The sequence below is a fragment of the Cynocephalus volans genome, chromosome 2 (assembly GCF_027409185.1).
Source record: "Cynocephalus volans isolate mCynVol1 chromosome 2, mCynVol1.pri, whole genome shotgun sequence".
Classification (NCBI taxonomy): Eukaryota; Metazoa; Chordata; class Mammalia; order Dermoptera; family Cynocephalidae; genus Cynocephalus; species Cynocephalus volans.
The window spans coordinates 122638667-122657934 of NC_084461.1; the positions used below are offsets into that span (position 1 = coordinate 122638667).

Here is a 19268-nt window from a genome sequence, read left to right on the forward strand (position 1 = left end):
TGAGAAGGAAAAGGAAATGTCTAGCATACACTGGAGGCCACTCTAGGGCAGAGCCCTTAGAAATACTCCAAAGGAGATATACAAATAGCCAACAGACATATGAAAAAATGCTCAACATCACTCAGCATCCGGGAAATGCAAATCAAAACCACATTGAGATACCATCTAACCCCAGTTAGGATGGCTAAAATCCAAAAGACTATGAACGATAAATGCTGGCGAGGCTGCGGAGAAAAAGGAACTCTCATACATTGTTGGTGGGACTGCAAAATGGTGCAGCCTCTATGGAAAATGGTATGGAGGTTCCTCAAACAATTGCAGATAGATCTACCATACGACCCAGCTATCCCACTGTTGGGAATATACCCAGAGGAATGGAAATCATCAAGTCGAAGGTATACCTGTTTCCCAATGTTCATCGCAGCCCTCTTTACAATAGCCAAGAGTTGGAACCAGCCCAAATGCCCATCATCAGATGAGTGGATACGGAAAATGTGGTACATCTACACAATGGAATACTACTCAGCTATAAAAACGAATGAAATACTGCCATTTGCAACAACATGGATGGACCTTGAGAGAATTATATTAAGTGAAACAAGTCAGGCACAGAAAGAGAAATACCACATGTTCTCACTTATTGGTGGGAGCTAAAAATTAACATATAAATTCACACACACACACACACACACACACACACACACACACAAACCGGGGGGGGGGGGAGAAGATATAACAACCACAATTATTTGAAGTTGATACGACAAGCAAACAGAAAGGACATTGTTGGGGGGGAGGGAGAAGGGAGGGAGGTTTTGGTGATGGGGAGCAATAATCAGCCACAATGTATATCGACAAAATAAAATTTAAAAAAAAAAAAGAAAGAAAAGAAATACTCCAAAGGAGAAAAGTAAAGAAGCAAGAGTGGGGACAATTATTTCTCCCTTAAGGTGTGTCTCTGGAGACCAAATGGATGGCTCTGCTTTCTATTCTTTTTTTTTTTTTTTAATAGATGACCGGTAAGGGGATCTCAACCCTTGGCTTGGTGTTGTCAGCACCACGCTCAGCCAGTGAGCAAACCGGCCATCCCTATATAGGATCCGAACCCGTGGCCTTGGTGTTATCAGCACCGCACTCTACCGAGTGAGCCACGGGCCGGCCTTCTGCTTTCTATTCTAAAAAGATATGAGCAACAAAGCAATAAGTGCTCCTACTGATGATCTATATGATTGGGTAGTGAAGAAGTAAATTCCTGTGGTATATTAAAATATAAATATATATATATATATATATATATATATATATATATATATATATAAAACTCCAAATTAATCAAGTTCCTAACTCAATATTCTTAAACCAAGAATAAAATAGGCTTTTTCTTTAGAAAATAAGACTTGGATTAGATTAGATGTGAGAAGAGACTTCCTGAAAGTTCTTTGAGACACTGCAATATGTGTTTGTGTATGTGTGTGCTAGGGATGGAGGAAGGTTGGCAAGAACAACGACAATGACTGATTTTTTTCTTAGATGGCTGTGAGAAAGGAGTTACTGTATGACCTGGACCACTCCAGGTATAGGCCATTTCCCTATCTGGAGAGATGGGGTAAGATGAAAGATTCTTCTTCCCAGTTTGAGCTGACATGCTTCTATCTTAGTATAAAGTAGAATTTTCCAATGGTGACAAGTGCCCAAATCTGAACAGGCTGCTTGGTGGCATTGTGAGCGCCACCTGACTAACAGTGCACATGGACTGGCTGAATGACCTTTTATCAGGTATGTCAAGGAAAAGGTTCAGGTAAGAATTGGGTCTCTAAGGTCTCTACCTGACTCATACCTAACTGCAAAATATTGTTAAAATATTAAAATTCGAGGGGGCTGGCCTGTGGCTCACTCGGGAGAGTGTGGTGCTGATAACACCAAGGTCATGGGTTCGGGTCCCACATAGGGATGGCCAGTTTGCTCACTGGGTGAGCGTGGTGCTGACAACACCAAGTCAAGGGTTAAGATCCCCTTACCAGTCATCTTAAAAAAAATAAATAAATAAATAAAATTAAAGGACTGAGTAACACTAATACCACCCAATCCATGATTAATTCCCAATACTTACTCGTACATGTTTAGAACAGGGGTCAGAAAACTATCTGTAATGACCAGATAATATTTTAGGCTCTGTCGGCCTTATTGTGTCTGACCCAACTAAATAAATCTGCCACTGTAGCAAGAAAGCAGCCATAGACAATATGGAAACAAATATGCATGGCTGTGTTCCAATAAAACTTTATGGACATTGAAATCTGAATTTCACATAATTTTCATGAGTCATAAAATATTCTTCTTCTGACTTTTTTCCAACCATTAAAAAATCTAAAAACCTATTCAGCTTGCAGGCCATACCAACAGGCAGCAGTCCCAATATGGCCCACAGGCCATAATTTGTTGGTCCTTGTGTTAGAAACTTCATAGCTAGTATTTATACTAAGCTTTCAAACTGTACAATTCCAGCAACCCTTGCAACTCCATGCCTCAACCTCCTTCCACCTCATTCAGGCAATACCAAAGAAAACTTGCTAATGATTAGAAGAATAGACTAATTCTTCAAAATCAAATAATCTAAACTGGTTATTAAAAAATAAAGCAACCTCTAACCACTGGAGAACTGCAGTAACTTCTACATTTATACTATAAGAAAGCCTGCTTTAATAGTAACAAGAGGAAAAGTTAGTCTGAATTAAAGACTTTAAAATGCAATTTTATTGTTCACCAAGGAAGTATTACTGCAAAGCAGAAGGCCTAACAGGCCTGTTTTAATGAATAGATGACTCATCTGTAATCAGCACATTAATTGTTGGGATTCAAATGGGTGCTCTTAAAGTACTGGGAAAAATAGCTTCATTTTTAAAGCAGGTTAAGCATTCCCCCTACAGCCTTTTTAAAAGTATCAATTTGCTTTGCAAACTGTTTCTTTCCAAAGACTGTAGACATAAATGTCCATAAAACCCTGACAGATTTATCACAAATTCCATGCTATTAAATTTCAAATTAAAAAAATTTTTAAAAGCCACATGAATGTGGGTAACACTTTCAGTATTACAAAACCAATGTCATCACTTAGCCTCCCAATCCCTAAAGTAGACACTGTACCTTTTGCCTTTTTTCAACCCTTTCAAATTATTTTGGAATTTGTCTTTGTATTGAAGTTTCGCCTCTCTTGCCCCAGTCTGAAGATTCAGCCGCACATGGGATCCTGCAGGGACAGCCTGACCTAAAAGCCAAGAAGAGAAAAGGCTCATGAGGTATAAGGTCCCCAAAGGGATGCTAGGATGGAATGTCTGGCTAACAAGCCAACAGGATTTATTAGTTCAGAAAGACCAGACTGCAGTGTTCAGTTACCTCCTTGATCCATCCATCTATATCCCCGTGACATACACACCACTCACCTATTCTCCTTTTGCTAATCTATAAGAGAATCTGTAAGGGAATGAAGTTAAGTGGATAAGAGGATATGCACTTGAATCCAGAGACCAATGTCCTCTGTTAGAACCTGCATATTTAAGCTATTCTACGTTTTCTTTAAAGCAAGCTAATAAGCCTTGTTATACGCAGTAGGTGAATGGCAGATATTTACTGACTCTTCAGGACATGGGTACATTATTGTGCCCCTCCCTGACAGTCCCACAGAACCCCAGATAGCCTGCCATCCCAGCAAGCTCACACCTTACCACCCACATCTGTTTTGTCAGGCTCCTTTTATGAGGCTCTCTCCCCATTGAGCGCAGGGATAGTGTCTTCTGCTTTTGGATTTCCCCAGCCCTTAAGAGCAGAGCTCGGCACATAAAATTTGTAGCACTTAACATTTATGAGAAGGAAGAAGGAAGAGAATGGAAGGCAGGAGAACACAGTAAGCCAACAATGCAGGGAATGGAACCAAGAGAAACTGAAAACCTATGCCCACCCATCTCAGAGAAGCTGATCTTCCAGCTGAGAAAACCAGTGTTGGGAATGGATGGGCTATTCATATGCATTGCACAAAATTACCCAAAGATAGTTAAAAAGCAACTGTATAAGATCACATACTACAAATGGAATGTTACATCCATCCATTTGTTCATGGAACTGATATTTACTGAGCAGCTATTATACACCAGGCCACTGTGGTAGACTAGGAATACAAAGATGAATGAACATTAAAGGCTGCAGGGATATAGAATTTCAGGGAAAGAAATTCAGGAGACTGGAAATTTGAAGCAAAGATGAGGCTTCTGACACCTAGACTTTGATTCTGCTTTCTCCTGCTAGAGGATGGCATAACCTTGCTAGTACTGTTTCATTCAAGAACCCAAAATAATGACAATCTGCAAAAAAATTCCTTCCAGGGAGGCATATAGCACAAGTTCTCTGAGAATGATCAGGTAAACCCTGAGTATAAAAAGGTAACTAACGTGTAGAAAGAATTCAACAGTTTTCTCAGTTCTAGCAGAACCATAGTGAATTCTGAGATCTACCATCCATTTTGCCTCCAACCCAGGAACCTGGGAAACACCATGCCAAGACATGCTGTTTCTGTTCCTGCCACCCCACTTCAGTAGGGAGTTTCTGTATCTTTGGGAATCTATAGTATATAATTGTATGTGCATAATGATCTCTTTCTAATCCCAACCAAAATGCTTCAAGGATAAGAAATATGTTTACAGTAGAGTGGGGAAACCCTTCTCTGAGGAGGTTTCCTGATAAAGTTAAGTTGGGTCAAATAAGGCAAAAAAAAAAAAAAAAAAAAATGAGACCCAGACTTGGAAAAAAGCAAATTGCAAAGGGAGGGAGCCCCACATGCAAAGGCTCCAACACAGAAACTGATATGCCACAGGAGTCAAGGAGTAGACCAGGGCAGAAGAACTGGAAGGGGCTCTGGGCTTGGTGTACCATCAGGAAGTCTGGGTTTATTTTCCTGGGATAGGAAAATAAAACTAATGGCTGAGGAAAGTGATTCAAGGAGATGAGGCCAAATACCGGCAAGTATAACAAAGACTGGCAACTTCTTTCCTAGTTGTATGATCATGGGGGTAAGAGGTAACTTCTTTAGTATTAATCTCATCTTTTAATGTGTGAAGGGGAGAGGTTACCTCACCTGGAGGGATCCCAAACTGGTGAAACAACATAGTCCCTTCCCGATTGAATGCTAAACAGATCATCCTTGATATTCTCTCTATTTTACCACCCCCCATACCCAATCTATCTCCAAAATCCATTGATTTTTTCTGCTATACATCTTCTGAATTCACACCCTTCTCTCCATCTTCCCACCACTACTTTTGCCTGGACCATCACCATCTCTGTCTGGACATTATCATAGCCCTTTGACTGGCCTCCTCTATCTACTCTCACCTCCCAACCCAACCACTCTTTACAGTGAATAATTTTTTTCTTTCAAAATACAAATCTATGTCATTCCCCTACTTCAAACTTTTTAATAGCTCCCTACTGTTCTTAAGATAAAGATAAAAATCCTCACCCTGGTCAATGAGACCCTTTAGTATCTGGTCCCTGCATGCCTCTTCAGTCTTGCCACCCCTCATTCCCTGCACCCTAGGCATACTGCCCTTTTTCCATTCCATGAAAGAACCACATTCCCTCCTATCAGAGGCCCATTTCACCTGTTGTTTCTTTTGCCCAGAATGCTCTTCCCAACCCCAGCCTCTATCTCCTCCTCATCATTCCAATCTCAGCTAAGGGTCACTTCCTCTGAGAGGCATCCTCTCTTTCTTCAGACCAGATCTGTCTGGCCCTCAAAGGCTTTCACAGCACCACGAACCCTTTCTTTATAGCCCTTACCACAATTAGCAGTTACATTTTAGTTTTTTAGGTTTTTTTAAAAAATTTATCTGCTTAATATAAATGCTCACCATTTTATCCCAGGGCCTAGCACATGCCCTACCATACACTCAATTCTCAGTAATTACTTGTGGAGTGAAAATGTTTAAAGGAAAGAGAGGAAATCCTAGCTAATCTAGAGGTGTGTAGAGAGGCCAACAATGATTTTCACTGGAGCAAGTAGATTCATAATAATTAGTCATGTTAACAGTTATTTTTAATAGTAATACTACGAATACTAGTAATAATGATAATAATGTCTTAAACTTTCAAATTTTTGATCAAAGTTAGAAATGAAAAAAAAAAAAGTACACAAGTTTGTAAGCTTCAGGCATAACAGGAAACCATGCTAATGTGGCCAAGGAAGAGACTAGGTTTTTATGTGAATCACTTTGTTTTATTTGGGGAAAATTCCACAGTTACTCCCTTCACATAAGCCACCACAGGGGGCAAGAGCAACCACAACAGAATTAACTCAAAATACAAGTTACACTCATTTAAAATATATAAAACCAAGGGCCGGCCCATAGCTCACTTGGGGAGAGAGTGGTGCTGATAACACCAAGGCCATGGGTTCGCATCCCTATATAGGGATGGCCAGTTGGCCCACCTGGGAGAGCATGGTGCTGACAACACCAAGTCAAGTGTTAAGATCCCCTTAAAGTCATCTTTTAAAATAAATAAAATAAAATATATAAAACCAGTCATGACAGTGGCAGAAGCAACAGAAAATTCAGTATTTCAAATGTTTTTACCCCACTGGGGAAAAGGCCAAGTTAGAGAGAAAGTGTGATCTAACATGCTTCTAGGGCCTTTGTGAAGGAAGAAAAAGTACCAGAACTCTGGGGAAGTGCAAAACAGTGGAAAAGAAAAGTCATGAGATAGGTATAGGTAGAGTTAGAGATTGGGGGGTGAGGGGCAAGAGAACAGGCAGAAAATAAGATAGGGTTCCAGAAAGCAAACAGGCCTGCAAATCCTACAATGTCTGTATCCTCAACACTGACTCCTTGGGTGCAAAACCCAGGGTAGAAACCCTGTCCATATTAAGTAAGGCCACATCATGCTTGAGTTTTGACTCTCACTGGGACTGCCACTGATTCAAGCACAGGCCAGGAACCAGATAACAACTCCTGCTTTTCCCCGGGGGCAGGGGGAGGGGAGCTGTGGTAGATTGCAACAGTATCACCAATTTTTTTCCTCCCTGCCTGTCACACCTTTGCCATGTGAATTTGTAGTTCCTTCTACCAGTGTTAGAGTGTACTTTCCTGCCCCTTGACTTTCAACTTGGCTTGTGACATGCTTTGGCCATGGGACGTTAGCAAATATGCCACAAACAAATGTCTGAAATGTGTTTGCATGGTTGACTTGTCTCTTGGGATTCTGCCTTCACTATGAGAAGAATGTGCCACTCCTAGGCTTCTGGTCCCAGAAGGATGAGAGACCCATGGGGCAGACCTCGACCCAAACTACAGATTGGAGCTAAGCCTTGCTGAGCCCAGCCATGATCAGCCACGTGTAGCTCATTTGCAGACATGTGAGCAAGAATAAATAACTGGATTTCTTAAGTTTTTACCTTGAACTACCTTTAAACTTACGTAAAATTTGCAAAAATAATGCAGTGAGTTTCAATATATCCCTCACATAGCCTTTCCCAATGTTAATATCTTACATAACCACAGTACAATTATCAGAATTGGGAAATCAACAATACCATTAACCAAACTAGAGATCCTTTACAAACTTTACCAGTGCTTCCACTACTGTCCCTTTTTGTTCCAGGATCCCCATCCTTTTCTCCCTAGTCTCCTGTAGTCTGCAACAGGTCCTCAGTCTTTCCTTGTCTTTTATCACCCCGACACCCCTGAGGAATAGTGATAAGTTATTCAGGATTGTCTGGTGTTTTCTCATGGTTAAACTGAGGTCATACATCCCTGGCAGAAGCACCACACAAATGATGCCATGTCCTTCTCAGTGTATCATATCACAGGGTTCGTGGTGTTGATTTGTCTTATTACTGGTGATACTGGCCTTGATTAACAAATAAAGATAATCTCGGGGCCGAGCCCGTGGCGCACTTGGTAGAGTGCTGCGCTGGGAGCGCGGCACGCTCCCACCGCGGGTTCGGATCCTATATAAGAATGACTAGTGCACTCACTGGCTGAGTGCCAGTCACGAAAAAAAAAAAAAAAAAAAAAAAAAAAAAAAAAAACCAAATAAAGATAATCTCTACTGAGCTTCTCCACTGTAGTAAACAAAAATGCATGAGTGTGGAAAACAGCCTGGCAGTTTCTCAAAAAGTTCAACAGTTTAACTTTTCCAGCAATTCCACACCTACATGTATACCCGAGAGAACTAAAAATATATGTTCGCACAAAAACTTGTACATGAATTATTCATAGCAGCATTATTTATAATAACCAAAATGTAAATACAACACAAATATATACAGACTGATAAACAAGATGGGGTATATCCATCCATATAAGGGAATACTATCCAGCCATTAAAAGGAACAAGAAATACTGATACATTCCACACATGGATAAACCTTGAAAACATTATGCTAAGTGAAAAACAGACACAAAAAACCCACAAATCATATGACTCCTTTTATATGAGATGCCCAGAATAAGCAAATCCATAGATACAGTAGATTAGTGGTCATCAGGGGCTAACTAAGGGAAGGAAGGAACGAGGAGTGACTGCTAACGAGTACGGGGTATCCTTTTGGGATGATGAAAATGTTCTAGAACTAAATAGTGGTGATAGTCACACAACATTGTGATATAATGAAAAAACACTATTATTTTTGCAAAATCATGGGAGGAATACTTTCAGATTACAAATTCCTTTTCTCTTCAAACGTTTGCACACTGTTACGGAATCTGTCTGTAATAATTACCACTGTGGCGATTGCCTAATGGTGATTTTCTACTTCCCTCCTTCCTTATACATTTATTAACAGGAATTTCCTTTCAGGGAAAAACAGTCACTACCCCGTCTATTTAACTATTTATTCATATATTAGTATGGACTCTTGAATATTTTATTCTATGGGTTATAATCCAACGCTATTATTATTTACTTTGTTGCTCAGATTGTTTCAGCTCTGGCAATTAGGAGCTCCTTCAGGTTGGCCCACATGTTTCTTTGGCAAGTCCCTCCCCACCCCCCACACCACCCCCAATATGCCTAGCCACTATCATTTTCTTTTTTAAAGTATTTCTTTACTTCCTGGTTCCCCAAGATGTTCCAGGTTCATCATGTATTTTCCTTTCCCCAGCCCTGGAATCAGCCACTTCTCAAGAGCACTAGATTTCTTTACTATAGAACAGTATTGAGAAAACAACATCTGATTGCTAGATGTGTTCTTTACTACCAGGGTGTCATTGCTTCTAGGCCCTCTCAGTAGACAGAGCTAGAAACTTATGTATGTGTATTTATGCGCGCGCACGCACGCACACACACACACACACACACACACACACACACACACACTGTTACCTCAGATTCCTATCTAATAACATAGGTTCATTTGTCTTCCCAGTTTCCTTATTTATAACTTCTTCCTCTGACAGTGACAAACTGGGCTCTTATTACCTACAATAAACTTGCTTATTGTCCACTTCTAGTATACACATAAAGTAGTTTCAAAATTGCTAACCTACACCTCTGTGAGAAACACATTTACCAAACTACACTACAGCATTTATGTACAGTTGTTTTGTTTCTAGCTTTATAATATCTAGTCAAGATACTGTTTCACAAAGCCATTTAGGTTAGTTCTTTTCTTCTCCACCTGCTTCAGTATAATTATGTATTAATTTGTAATACTTGATTCATTCATTAGTATTTGTATTCAATTTTGTGTCTCCCACCCCATCACATCCTGGTTGGTTTAAATATTTATTTGGGGACATATGAAGGGTATGTAAGCTATTACTATGGTTCTAAAAGTCAGAGCTATACAAAAAGAAATAATTGTTGTTTTAAGCCACAAGCTTTGAGGCGTTTTGTTGATTGTGGCAATTCAGTCCAATGGTCCTGAAACAAAGTTAAAAGCATCCAATATAAATAACAGTTCCTTTCTCTGAAATTATGTAGTTTCTCCCTTTGTAGTGTCAAAATGCTCTTTTGTAAAATGAGATAATGATAATGATGGATGGTGGTGTGTAATTTCTATATTAAGACCCTTCACTAGCCAAAGTAAAAAGTTGGCCTTGGTCCCTCAAGTTCTCTTAGTTTTTCTGGTCCATACAACATCATAGTCTAGAAACCACCCTTGTATTCTACCAACATTCCCTAGGATGTTTGAGAATTATTTACACTTTAAATGAGTAAATGTGATGGTATGTAAGTTATATCTCGATAAAGTTGTTTGAGAAATGTATTCCTTTGGATAAAGCAGTACCACCTCCTTCTGAATCCCTGAATAGCAATTAGTCTATCAGATGCAGTCCAATTCATGATGGCAAGTATTTCCAGGGGCCAGGATAGAGAGCTAAGCTAAGAGCCTAGACACAGCCCCAAGAGAGCAGTTCTCGGAAGGACAGAAAGGAGAAAATGGGCCTAGGAATCACTTGTACAAGAGGAATTCCGGCATAAGGACAGGTAAGAAATAGTGATCTGAGAGGTAGGAGCCAACTCAAACGCCCACAGGCGGCTGACAGGTAAGAGAGATGAGTGAAGAGGGTCATCTGTAGAAAAACAGGGAATGATATGGGCTATGAAAAAAATGCCCCTTCTAAAAGCATACAAATTTAAAATACGTAAAAGCCAAATAAAACATATCTATAAATAGAATTCAGCCCACAGACAGCCAATTTGTGACTGCTGGAAAAGACAGTTTTATCTATTAACAAATTTTGTCTTACTTGGTCTTTGTGCCATATCATCCCAGTGCCCAGTGATTAGAAACTTGATGCTCCTGTACTCTGGGTTACAGGGCCCTCCCTCAGGCAGTGCCTATAGTGAGGCTGCTGTGTAGCCTGGCTGCCCTAGTTCAGCAGAGACAGTGTCAACTGAGAGGAGTGAGAGGTATGGGTTATCCTCTGTAAGCTCCTGCCTAGAAACTTCCCACTTTAGGGACTTCCAGTCACACCTGGACACAATGGCAGAAAGCCAAGGGCTGCCCCAGCTGGCCATGCCACCATGAGCTCCAGAACTCTGCTACCCATTCAGCTCTGTCTTTGAAGGCCGGGTGAATTTAACCAAATTCCTTTATCTCTCTGAATCTTCATGCCCTTACGTGTCAAATGAAAAGAATTTATCACGTCTGCTTTCCTAATATGCTAGATTGTGGTGAAGAACAAATGATGAAAGAACTGTGCCAGTGCTCAGAACAAGTAAAAAGTGCTTCAGGAAAAGCAACCCCCAAAACAGCCCCCAAAAGCTAAATGTCAACCCAAATAAAACAAAGACATTTTATTTGCCAAGTCCTGTAGGTATGTGTTAAAGAGTAAAAACACTCTATTATGCTGAGTTTCTGAAGGGCAGGGACCAATTATTTGTGCCCACAGCTCAGGCTCAGCTCCAGACACACAGTAGGCCTCCAGAAAGATCAGCTTGAACGCCAGCTCCTCCATCCCCAGAACAAAGGAATAGGAAGAATATAGAACGGGAAGAAATGCTACTCACCTCACTGGGGTCTCCAAGCTCCTAACCAAGGTTGGTCAAAGCTGAGACTCTGTAGACCCGGTTTCCATGACTACCACAGCCTATCCTCCTGCTTTTTTATTCCCAAACAAGTCCTGGCAATTTCCCTGCCTCACACAAATGAGCATTTATCCTGTCTCTAAGAAAGGACTTGAACTGAACTAGTAACAAAAAAAGGTGCACAAACCTCTCTAGGGTGCTGAACTCTGAGCCAATGCTTAATGTTATTTTTTTAAGGGAAACACAAAGAGAGATCTTTTTTCTAAACAGCAAAAGCCATTCTAGATTGCAGTTATATTCGTGCATTTTTTAAAGACCTACACAACGACAAACTGAGAAAAATAAAAATATTCTCCAAACTGATTTTTTTTACTCTGAGTCATAGACTCTAGAATCTGGGCAGGGCCTTAGAAGAGTTGTCTGGCATGGCTTCTGAGCAAGGACATAAATCCCTAACCTGCATTAAAGCCCCTCAGAACAAAAGACTCCATAGTTTCCCCAGGGAACATCTACCCTTGATAGATCCCATCAGACTCCCAGAAGTACACTCCAAAATCTCATCCACTGCGCCCTAACCAATGTCTCCTTTTCAGTCCTCCAGGAGGACAGACAACAGCTGGCCACCAACCTCTATACACAGAATTCACAAGAGCAATGCTCTCCAAGGACAAGGACTATCAGTGCTTAGAAGGTTTCCTGTGTTACAGCGGAAGAGGTACCCTGAACAGTTTTCAGGACAAGGGCTCAAAGTAACCTTATCTAAGATATGGTGAGCCTCTTTCCACAACTGGCTGATCAATGAGCATTTAATAAAGATTGAGCAAGAGCCTGCTCTTTTCTAGGCATTCCTTCTACCACAGCTTACTACGTACACAGTGACAGCCACTTGCTGTGTTGGGCACTGGGTATGACACCACTATGAACAAGATCAATCCCTGCCATTGGGGAGTATGAAGTTGATGGAGGAGATGGGTAATGACACTTCCAAGAATTCCAAGTCCACAGAACAGCTTTCAGGCAGGCAATGAGTAATTCCATATGAAACATTTGGAGCTCAGCACATAAGACATGAAGAAGCAGGGAGGCCAGTTGGCAGGCTTTTATAATTGTCCTAATCAGACATCATAAAGCCTGAACCAGGGGAATAGGTAGGAAATGGCAAGACTGAGACAGCAATAAGGGATGATAGAATTTCAACCAGAAAAATTAGAAATCCTGTTACAGCCCTATCAGCCCTTCTCCCCACAAAAGCATCAGACCTTTAAGCACATGCACTAACTCCTTCCACCAGACTAGGGGACCTATCACAGCCCCCAAATTTAATAAATCCAGGGGGGTAGGAAAAGAGACCAGAAGGGAAGGGGGACAGAAGGGCTATTTTCACCCAGAGACCCATGATGGGCATCCTGCACCTGTTTCCTAGCCAGTTAATTGCCTCTGCTCCTCTTTTATCTCTACGGTCAATGTGTCCCTAGTTAGTAGCTTGGAGACCCCAGTGAGGTCACATGTTCCTCTTTGGCTTAGAAGAAGACCCAGTAAGTGAGACTAATAAGTACAGCACAATCCCTTAATCAGAGGACTTGGGCTTTTACATCCATACTGGAAATCTGGTTTTCAATACCCCTGTTGACAGCTATGGTCCACTAACTCCTGCCATTTCTCTCTTTTTAAGATACACTCCCCATCTACCCCCTGCTCCCTTATCCCTACAAAATCTTGAACATATTCAGACTTCACTCAGTTTTCAATTGTGTATATATGTATGTGTGTACTAGGGGTAAGGAGACTGAGAAAAGACTCAAGTATATTAGAAGAGAAAGGGAATCACTAGTGGGGAACCCTGAGCATTTTCTGATTGTTAAAACTACCTCCTTCCACTGGAGAAACTATTTTAGAAATTTTATGCTTGGCTGTCTTAATCGCAAACTTTAGCTTCTGTAACCTAGCTTGCTTCCTGCAGCCATGCAAATTAGGCTCCAAACTGACCAATGAGCTATGTTTCATAGCTAACCAATCTGGACTAACAAACTTGCATCCTTCATTTGCATAAGGGGACGTAAATGAGAACTTGGGTGAGAAGTTTTTGGCTATATAAGATGGGCTCTTTCCCTCATTCGGGGAGACAGCCTAATGCTCATGCTCTCCTTGCTTGCAAGCAATGAAGCGCTATAACACCAAAAAGAGCTGTCAACTATTAAAAGAGCTATAAAACCAACGTTTGTCTTGGATTCTTCTGTGTGAGCACCTCACAACATCACCAAGAGACCAAAGGTCAGGCAGTTGGAAATAAACCACAGCACAGCTACAGTTCTTCTAGCGCTCTAAACATTTAGAAATGAGTGTATCAGATGAAAACGCATTTTTAAAATTCTCACTATAACTGAAGTTAATCATGAGGTACTGGCAGTGAGCTTCACTTCATTATAAGAAGGGGGAAAATTGGCAAATTGGGAGTGAAGGAGTTAAATGTGTCTGTTTCCCAGGGGTCAGAGGCCTTAGCTCCACTACTGCTCATTTTCTGGAGAAGACTCAAAGATTCCAGAGTGCCTGCATTTCCCACCCGGGCACAATTTCATTAACAGCTCATTAGCAGGAGTGCTGGGACCATTTCTGACTCTTGTTTTTCATATTTATTTGTTAACTGACACTTTGAACACAGGTTTACTAAGAACCAAATGAAAGTTCTAAAACCTCTCATTACTCAAATTTAAAACAGACTGTATTCTAAATATATCCTTTGTTCTCATTTATTTTCCTCAAACGGAAATCATAATTTAATAAAAGGTTTAAAAAAGCAAAGTGCTAAGACATGATGCTTTATTCCTTAATGCCTTTTTTCCTCACCCCATCGGCCCCAGAGATCCTGACATCACAACTGGCTATTTGTTCTCTTTTACAGCACCTGTTACCTCCATGGCCAAACATGGTTCTATGAATTATTTCAAACCAGTATCAGCTACTCCTGAGCTCTACAATTTCCCCAGTGCTGCAAAAGCCTCTCAGCTTGGATGCTCCCAGCATTGGAAAGAGGAAATCCATAGGGATGACTAGAGCAAAATTCCTAGGGTAGAATTTCTCTCTAGACCAGCTCTAAAGAATGAGACTCTACAATCTCTTTGGGGGGAGGGGGGGGGACGAAATGCAAATCAGAATGGGAAAAGAGGCAGATGGAGCAAAAGGTACAGCATTGAGAAAGCAGTTGTGGAAACAACTGGTCCCAAGTCCTTGCCCCCTCCCCCACTGTGGGAGAGCCCCCCTTAAACATAGGCAACTTGAACAACAAAACAAAATTAGTCACCTGAGTTTTGTTTCACTTGTTAAAGTGTAATGACAATCCCGAGTTGTTGCCTCTTAGGTTAAAGTTTTGGACCATCAGTATTAGGAGACCGATTAAGTAGCATTGTGCTTTGCTTTCTTCACCCGCACTGCTAGTTTTGCCAGAAGGAGCTGCAGCCTCTAGCATGTGGGTAACAGGCAATTATTCAGCCTGGCAGTGGAGGGCACAGGCTCAGGAAGAACTGATTCCAAGTCCAGTTCCCACACTTAATAGTTCTGATACCCAGGGCAAATAACCTCTTTGACCTATCTGCACAACGGGCATCAGAGTACCTACTTCATAAGGTTCATTGTGAGGAGTAAGAGAACATATAAGAGATGCTCAGGACTGACACAAGAGAGCTCTCAGTAATGGCGTTTGCCTGGCTCTAGCTACTCTGTGACTTGTTCAGTTTTCCCAGGTTTGAGACAGGGATCAATGCCATGACAGATGCTCAAACTTAGTGTTAATAGGCTCTCAATACATACTTGACTGAGTCCTGGAGAAAAGAGGTAAATACATGATTTTTGTAAAATTTTCACGTCAGACTGCCTCATTAAGGATGCAAAAAATTGAATAACAATGAAGGCTACTGGGCATCAAATTGAGAGGGCAGCAAATGAGCTGGTTAAACCAGGACTGGACCACACTGAAAACACTGCTACCCAAACCTTCCTTGGCTTGGGCCACCTGCAAGCCACCAAACCCATTTAAGATGGGGTGATCTCTGTTCTACTCCCCAAGACATCAGAAGAAAAATCAAAGAGGTTATATCCAGGAGCATAACTTGGACAAACATTGGGAGGATTTAAATGAGAACGACTGCCAGCCAGCAGCAACAAGGGAGAAGGGTTTCAGATAAACTTAGCTCAATCACAAGCTTAAGCCAGTTTTGTAACAATGCACCAAAGAGCGTATAAAAGCAGCTGCACTGCTCTGGCTTTCTGCTCCTCAGAGGGCTGAGCTGGCAGGTGCCCACCCAAGTATGGGCAAAGAGGCCTGGATGTTCTGGGACAATGAGCACAAGGTTGGCACTCCAGCAAAATTGCTGATGTGCACACTTCTGACAAGCAGCCTGCTTCACACCTATACCCCATTGTCACAACAGTGGATGCCGCCACCAGCTGCACCCCCCCCCCCAGTACTCTCAATCCTAAACACCTAATGTGAACTCTGCCACTGCCACTTGATTATACACACCCTACGCACTATATACTCTCACGTCCCCTACACATAACTAGGCCGTACATGGAAGCTCTGGCCTTAGGATATCTGTGGATGAGGGGAGATAAGGCAGAGAATATCAGCGAGATTCTTACTGGGTTAGGTAGGCTGAACACCAGCAGGGGTGTTGGTACTTTGGAGAGCAGCAAGGAATCACTGAAGGTTTTTAAGAAGGGAAGTGCCAACAGGGCTATCCTTGGGGATGCTTCACTCTACCCCCCACCCCACCCCCCACTCATAAGTAGATTCAGGCCCTACTGAGTACTTCTGGTCTGAATCCCTTTTGAGAGAAGTCATCTCCTAAAAAGCCATCTCCATGACACTGACACCCTCTTTAAACCTCCCATTTCAAATCTGTAAAAAAAGGCAAACCCCTCAGAACTCCAGAGACCCCAATGTCCTGAACTAGAAGGAACCTCAGGAGATAATAAGGTCTAATCCCCAGTAAAAAGATAAAGTTTCCTCCTTGTGCCAGTACCTCCTGCCACTGCAGTCAGGTAATGCATCCCCAAGGATAGCCCTGTTGGCACTCCCCTTCTTAAAAATCTTCAGTGATTCCACAAGTATCCCATGCTCTGGTCAAACTCACCTCATGCTTTCCTTAGTTTTCTTTCCTTGCTTTTTGCCTACCAAATTTTAATCCACTTTTTTTTTGTTTTTTTGTTTTTTTTGTCTTTTTCGTGACCGGTACTCAGCCAGTGAGTGCACCAGCCATTCCTATATAGGATCCGAACCCGCGGCGGGAGCGTCACTGCGCTCCCAGCGCCGCACTCTCCCAAGTGCGCCACGGGCTCGGCCCTTAATCCACTTTCTAATGCTGTAGCTTGAACAACAACTCTGTGCAGTTTTATACACTGTCCTCCCCTCCTTTCAATCTCCAGTGTCTTTCTTATTCCTCACTAATGGCACTTCCTCTATTCATTTTCTCCTAGTCATTTGGGTTATTGTTACTCATCACACAAACACTGACTGACCACTTGCTACATACCAAGTTTTAGAGAAATCAAGGATGAGACACGGCTTCTCTACTCTTGAGGAGATCACTGGTCTATTGAAGGAAATAAGTCTATAAAAATTAAGATACTTGCCAAATTTTCCCAAACAGGTTATATTCTCCTTGAAGTCAAAACATCTTTATATTCCTTACATTGCTAAATAGAATATCTGGTACATAGTGAGTGTCCATTGTGTTCTATAAAAAAAGATGAGTGATCTTTATGGGAAGGAAAACAAACAATTTTCTCTTTCTAAAATGTGAGGCAGAGGGATGTTTTGTTGCGAAGACAGTCTTTAACCTGGAACCAGGCCATGGGAAAATAAAACTTAATTTAAGAAATATAATACATATTTTTAAGTGTATTTCAATTCCACAGTATCACTCCTCAACCCACAAGGGAAATGGGAGAGAACACAAAGACTGAGAATTGCAAAGACAGAAAGTGAAACACTGAAAAATAATGGGAGAGAAGTATGGTTTACTTCTTCACTGTTAGTAAACCAAACATATCGGACTTCACTGTGGACTTCAGAGTATTATCACCTCTGATCACAGGATTTGGTGGAAGAACTATTGGTCATAGCTCTACAACTGCTCTTTATCTTTAAACTTTCAAGTGTTCTTAAGTCCATCAAGCAAAAGCAAGAAAGAGCTGGTGGTTAGGAAGGCAACAACAAGAACAATATTACCAGAGATCAGCTGATGAAGGCTCTAAAATGGTGGGTGAAATTTTTAAGCACACATTTTTCTGAGGAGAAGATCTATAGTTCTCATCCGTTTCTTAAAGAACACTGTCAATCACTCTCCAAGCACATACATAAACACCCATACGGTGGAGACACTCTAGGCCATTATCAGCAAGACTATGTAACAGGTATCCTAATACATGATAGGTAAAGATATAAATTAGTGCAATGTTTTGGGGCATCTGGCAACATCTATTAAAACTGTAACTGTTCATCCTATTTGACCCAGGAGATTCCAGCACATATATGATTTCATCTTTTTTTTTTTTTGGCAGCTAGCCAGCACAGGGATCCAAATCCTTGAACTTGCCATCTCTCATATTAAAGATCATAAATGTTAATGTGGCAGCAGCAATGGTTTTTAATCTATCCAAATCCTTAAATAAAAACATATGCAGTGGCTAGATAGCAAAATCAAACCCATAAGCAACATTTATATCTAAACTAAGTGAAAAGGTATTGGGAAGCAGTAAGGTATATGACAGATCTAGGAACAAGAAAACCCCAAAGTAGCCAACAGGTATTCACAATAAAGCACAATGGGCCAATAAAGAAACAGCAAGTGAACCTAGGAGGGATTTTTCTCAGTCCCATAGTGGGTAAGGGCAAGAAGCCTGGGGTAAGGTTTCAAGGTGCTACAGTTATCTAACTCCACTGATTTCTCAAAATTAATCAACCATTGCTCCCTACCAGGACAGGGCCCCACCACACTGAGAAGACACTACTAGAAGTGAAATTAAAATTGAATAGACTAGGACAATAGAAATAAAGGAAAGAGAAGATCCAGAAGAAAATGGGAGAAGAAAACAGGGCCAGGAACTTCACAGAGCAAGCTGCCATATTTTTGAATACTACATGAAAACAACAGAAGAGGGAGCACTACAGATTTAGAAAAAGTAATTAAAGCCATATTTCTTTCTAAAAGTTCAAGGAACCTAACTTCACATAAAAGTGAGCAACAGAAAAGTATTGGGATACAATCTTACCTAATAAAATTATTCAAAAAAAAAAAACCAAAAAAAAAAAACCAGAATAAGATCCCTACAGACAATGAAAGCAAGCCAGAACAACATGGCCACAAACACATCAAAACTGTAACTTTGTATTTCAAAATAAGCTAAAGACATTTTTTATTTTTTATTTATTCATTTATTTTTAAAGATGACTGGTAAGGGGATCTTAACCCTTGACTTGGTGTTGTCAGCACTGCACTCTCCCAAGTGAGCTAACTGGCCATCCCTATACAGGGATCTGAACCCGTGGCCTTGGTGTCATCAGCACCACACTGTCCCAGGTGAGCCATGAGCCAGCCCAGCTAAAGACAATTTTTAAATGATACAAGATACTCAAGAATGAAAATCAGAAATGAGGTGCTAGAACTCAAAAAAGAATTAGAAATAATAGAATAATCACAACATAAAATGTCTTAAGATAAACAGAATGTGAAAAGGAGGAAAACTGG

The 19268-nt window shown here is 41.1% G+C and overlaps 1 protein-coding gene across 7 annotated transcripts in view; it reads right to left on the reverse strand.

Annotated features, from left to right (window-relative positions):
- SIL1 (SIL1 nucleotide exchange factor) overlaps positions 1-19268 on the reverse strand; it is a 242533-nt gene that overhangs the window by 101473 nt on the left and 121792 nt on the right. For all 7 annotated transcript variants that reach the window (XM_063087069.1, XM_063087074.1, XM_063087071.1 and 4 more), the window contains one exon: positions 3145-3265. In XM_063087069.1, the coding sequence (XP_062943139.1) occupies positions 3145-3265 (121 nt within the window). The remainder of the gene's footprint in view (positions 1-3144; positions 3266-19268) is intronic.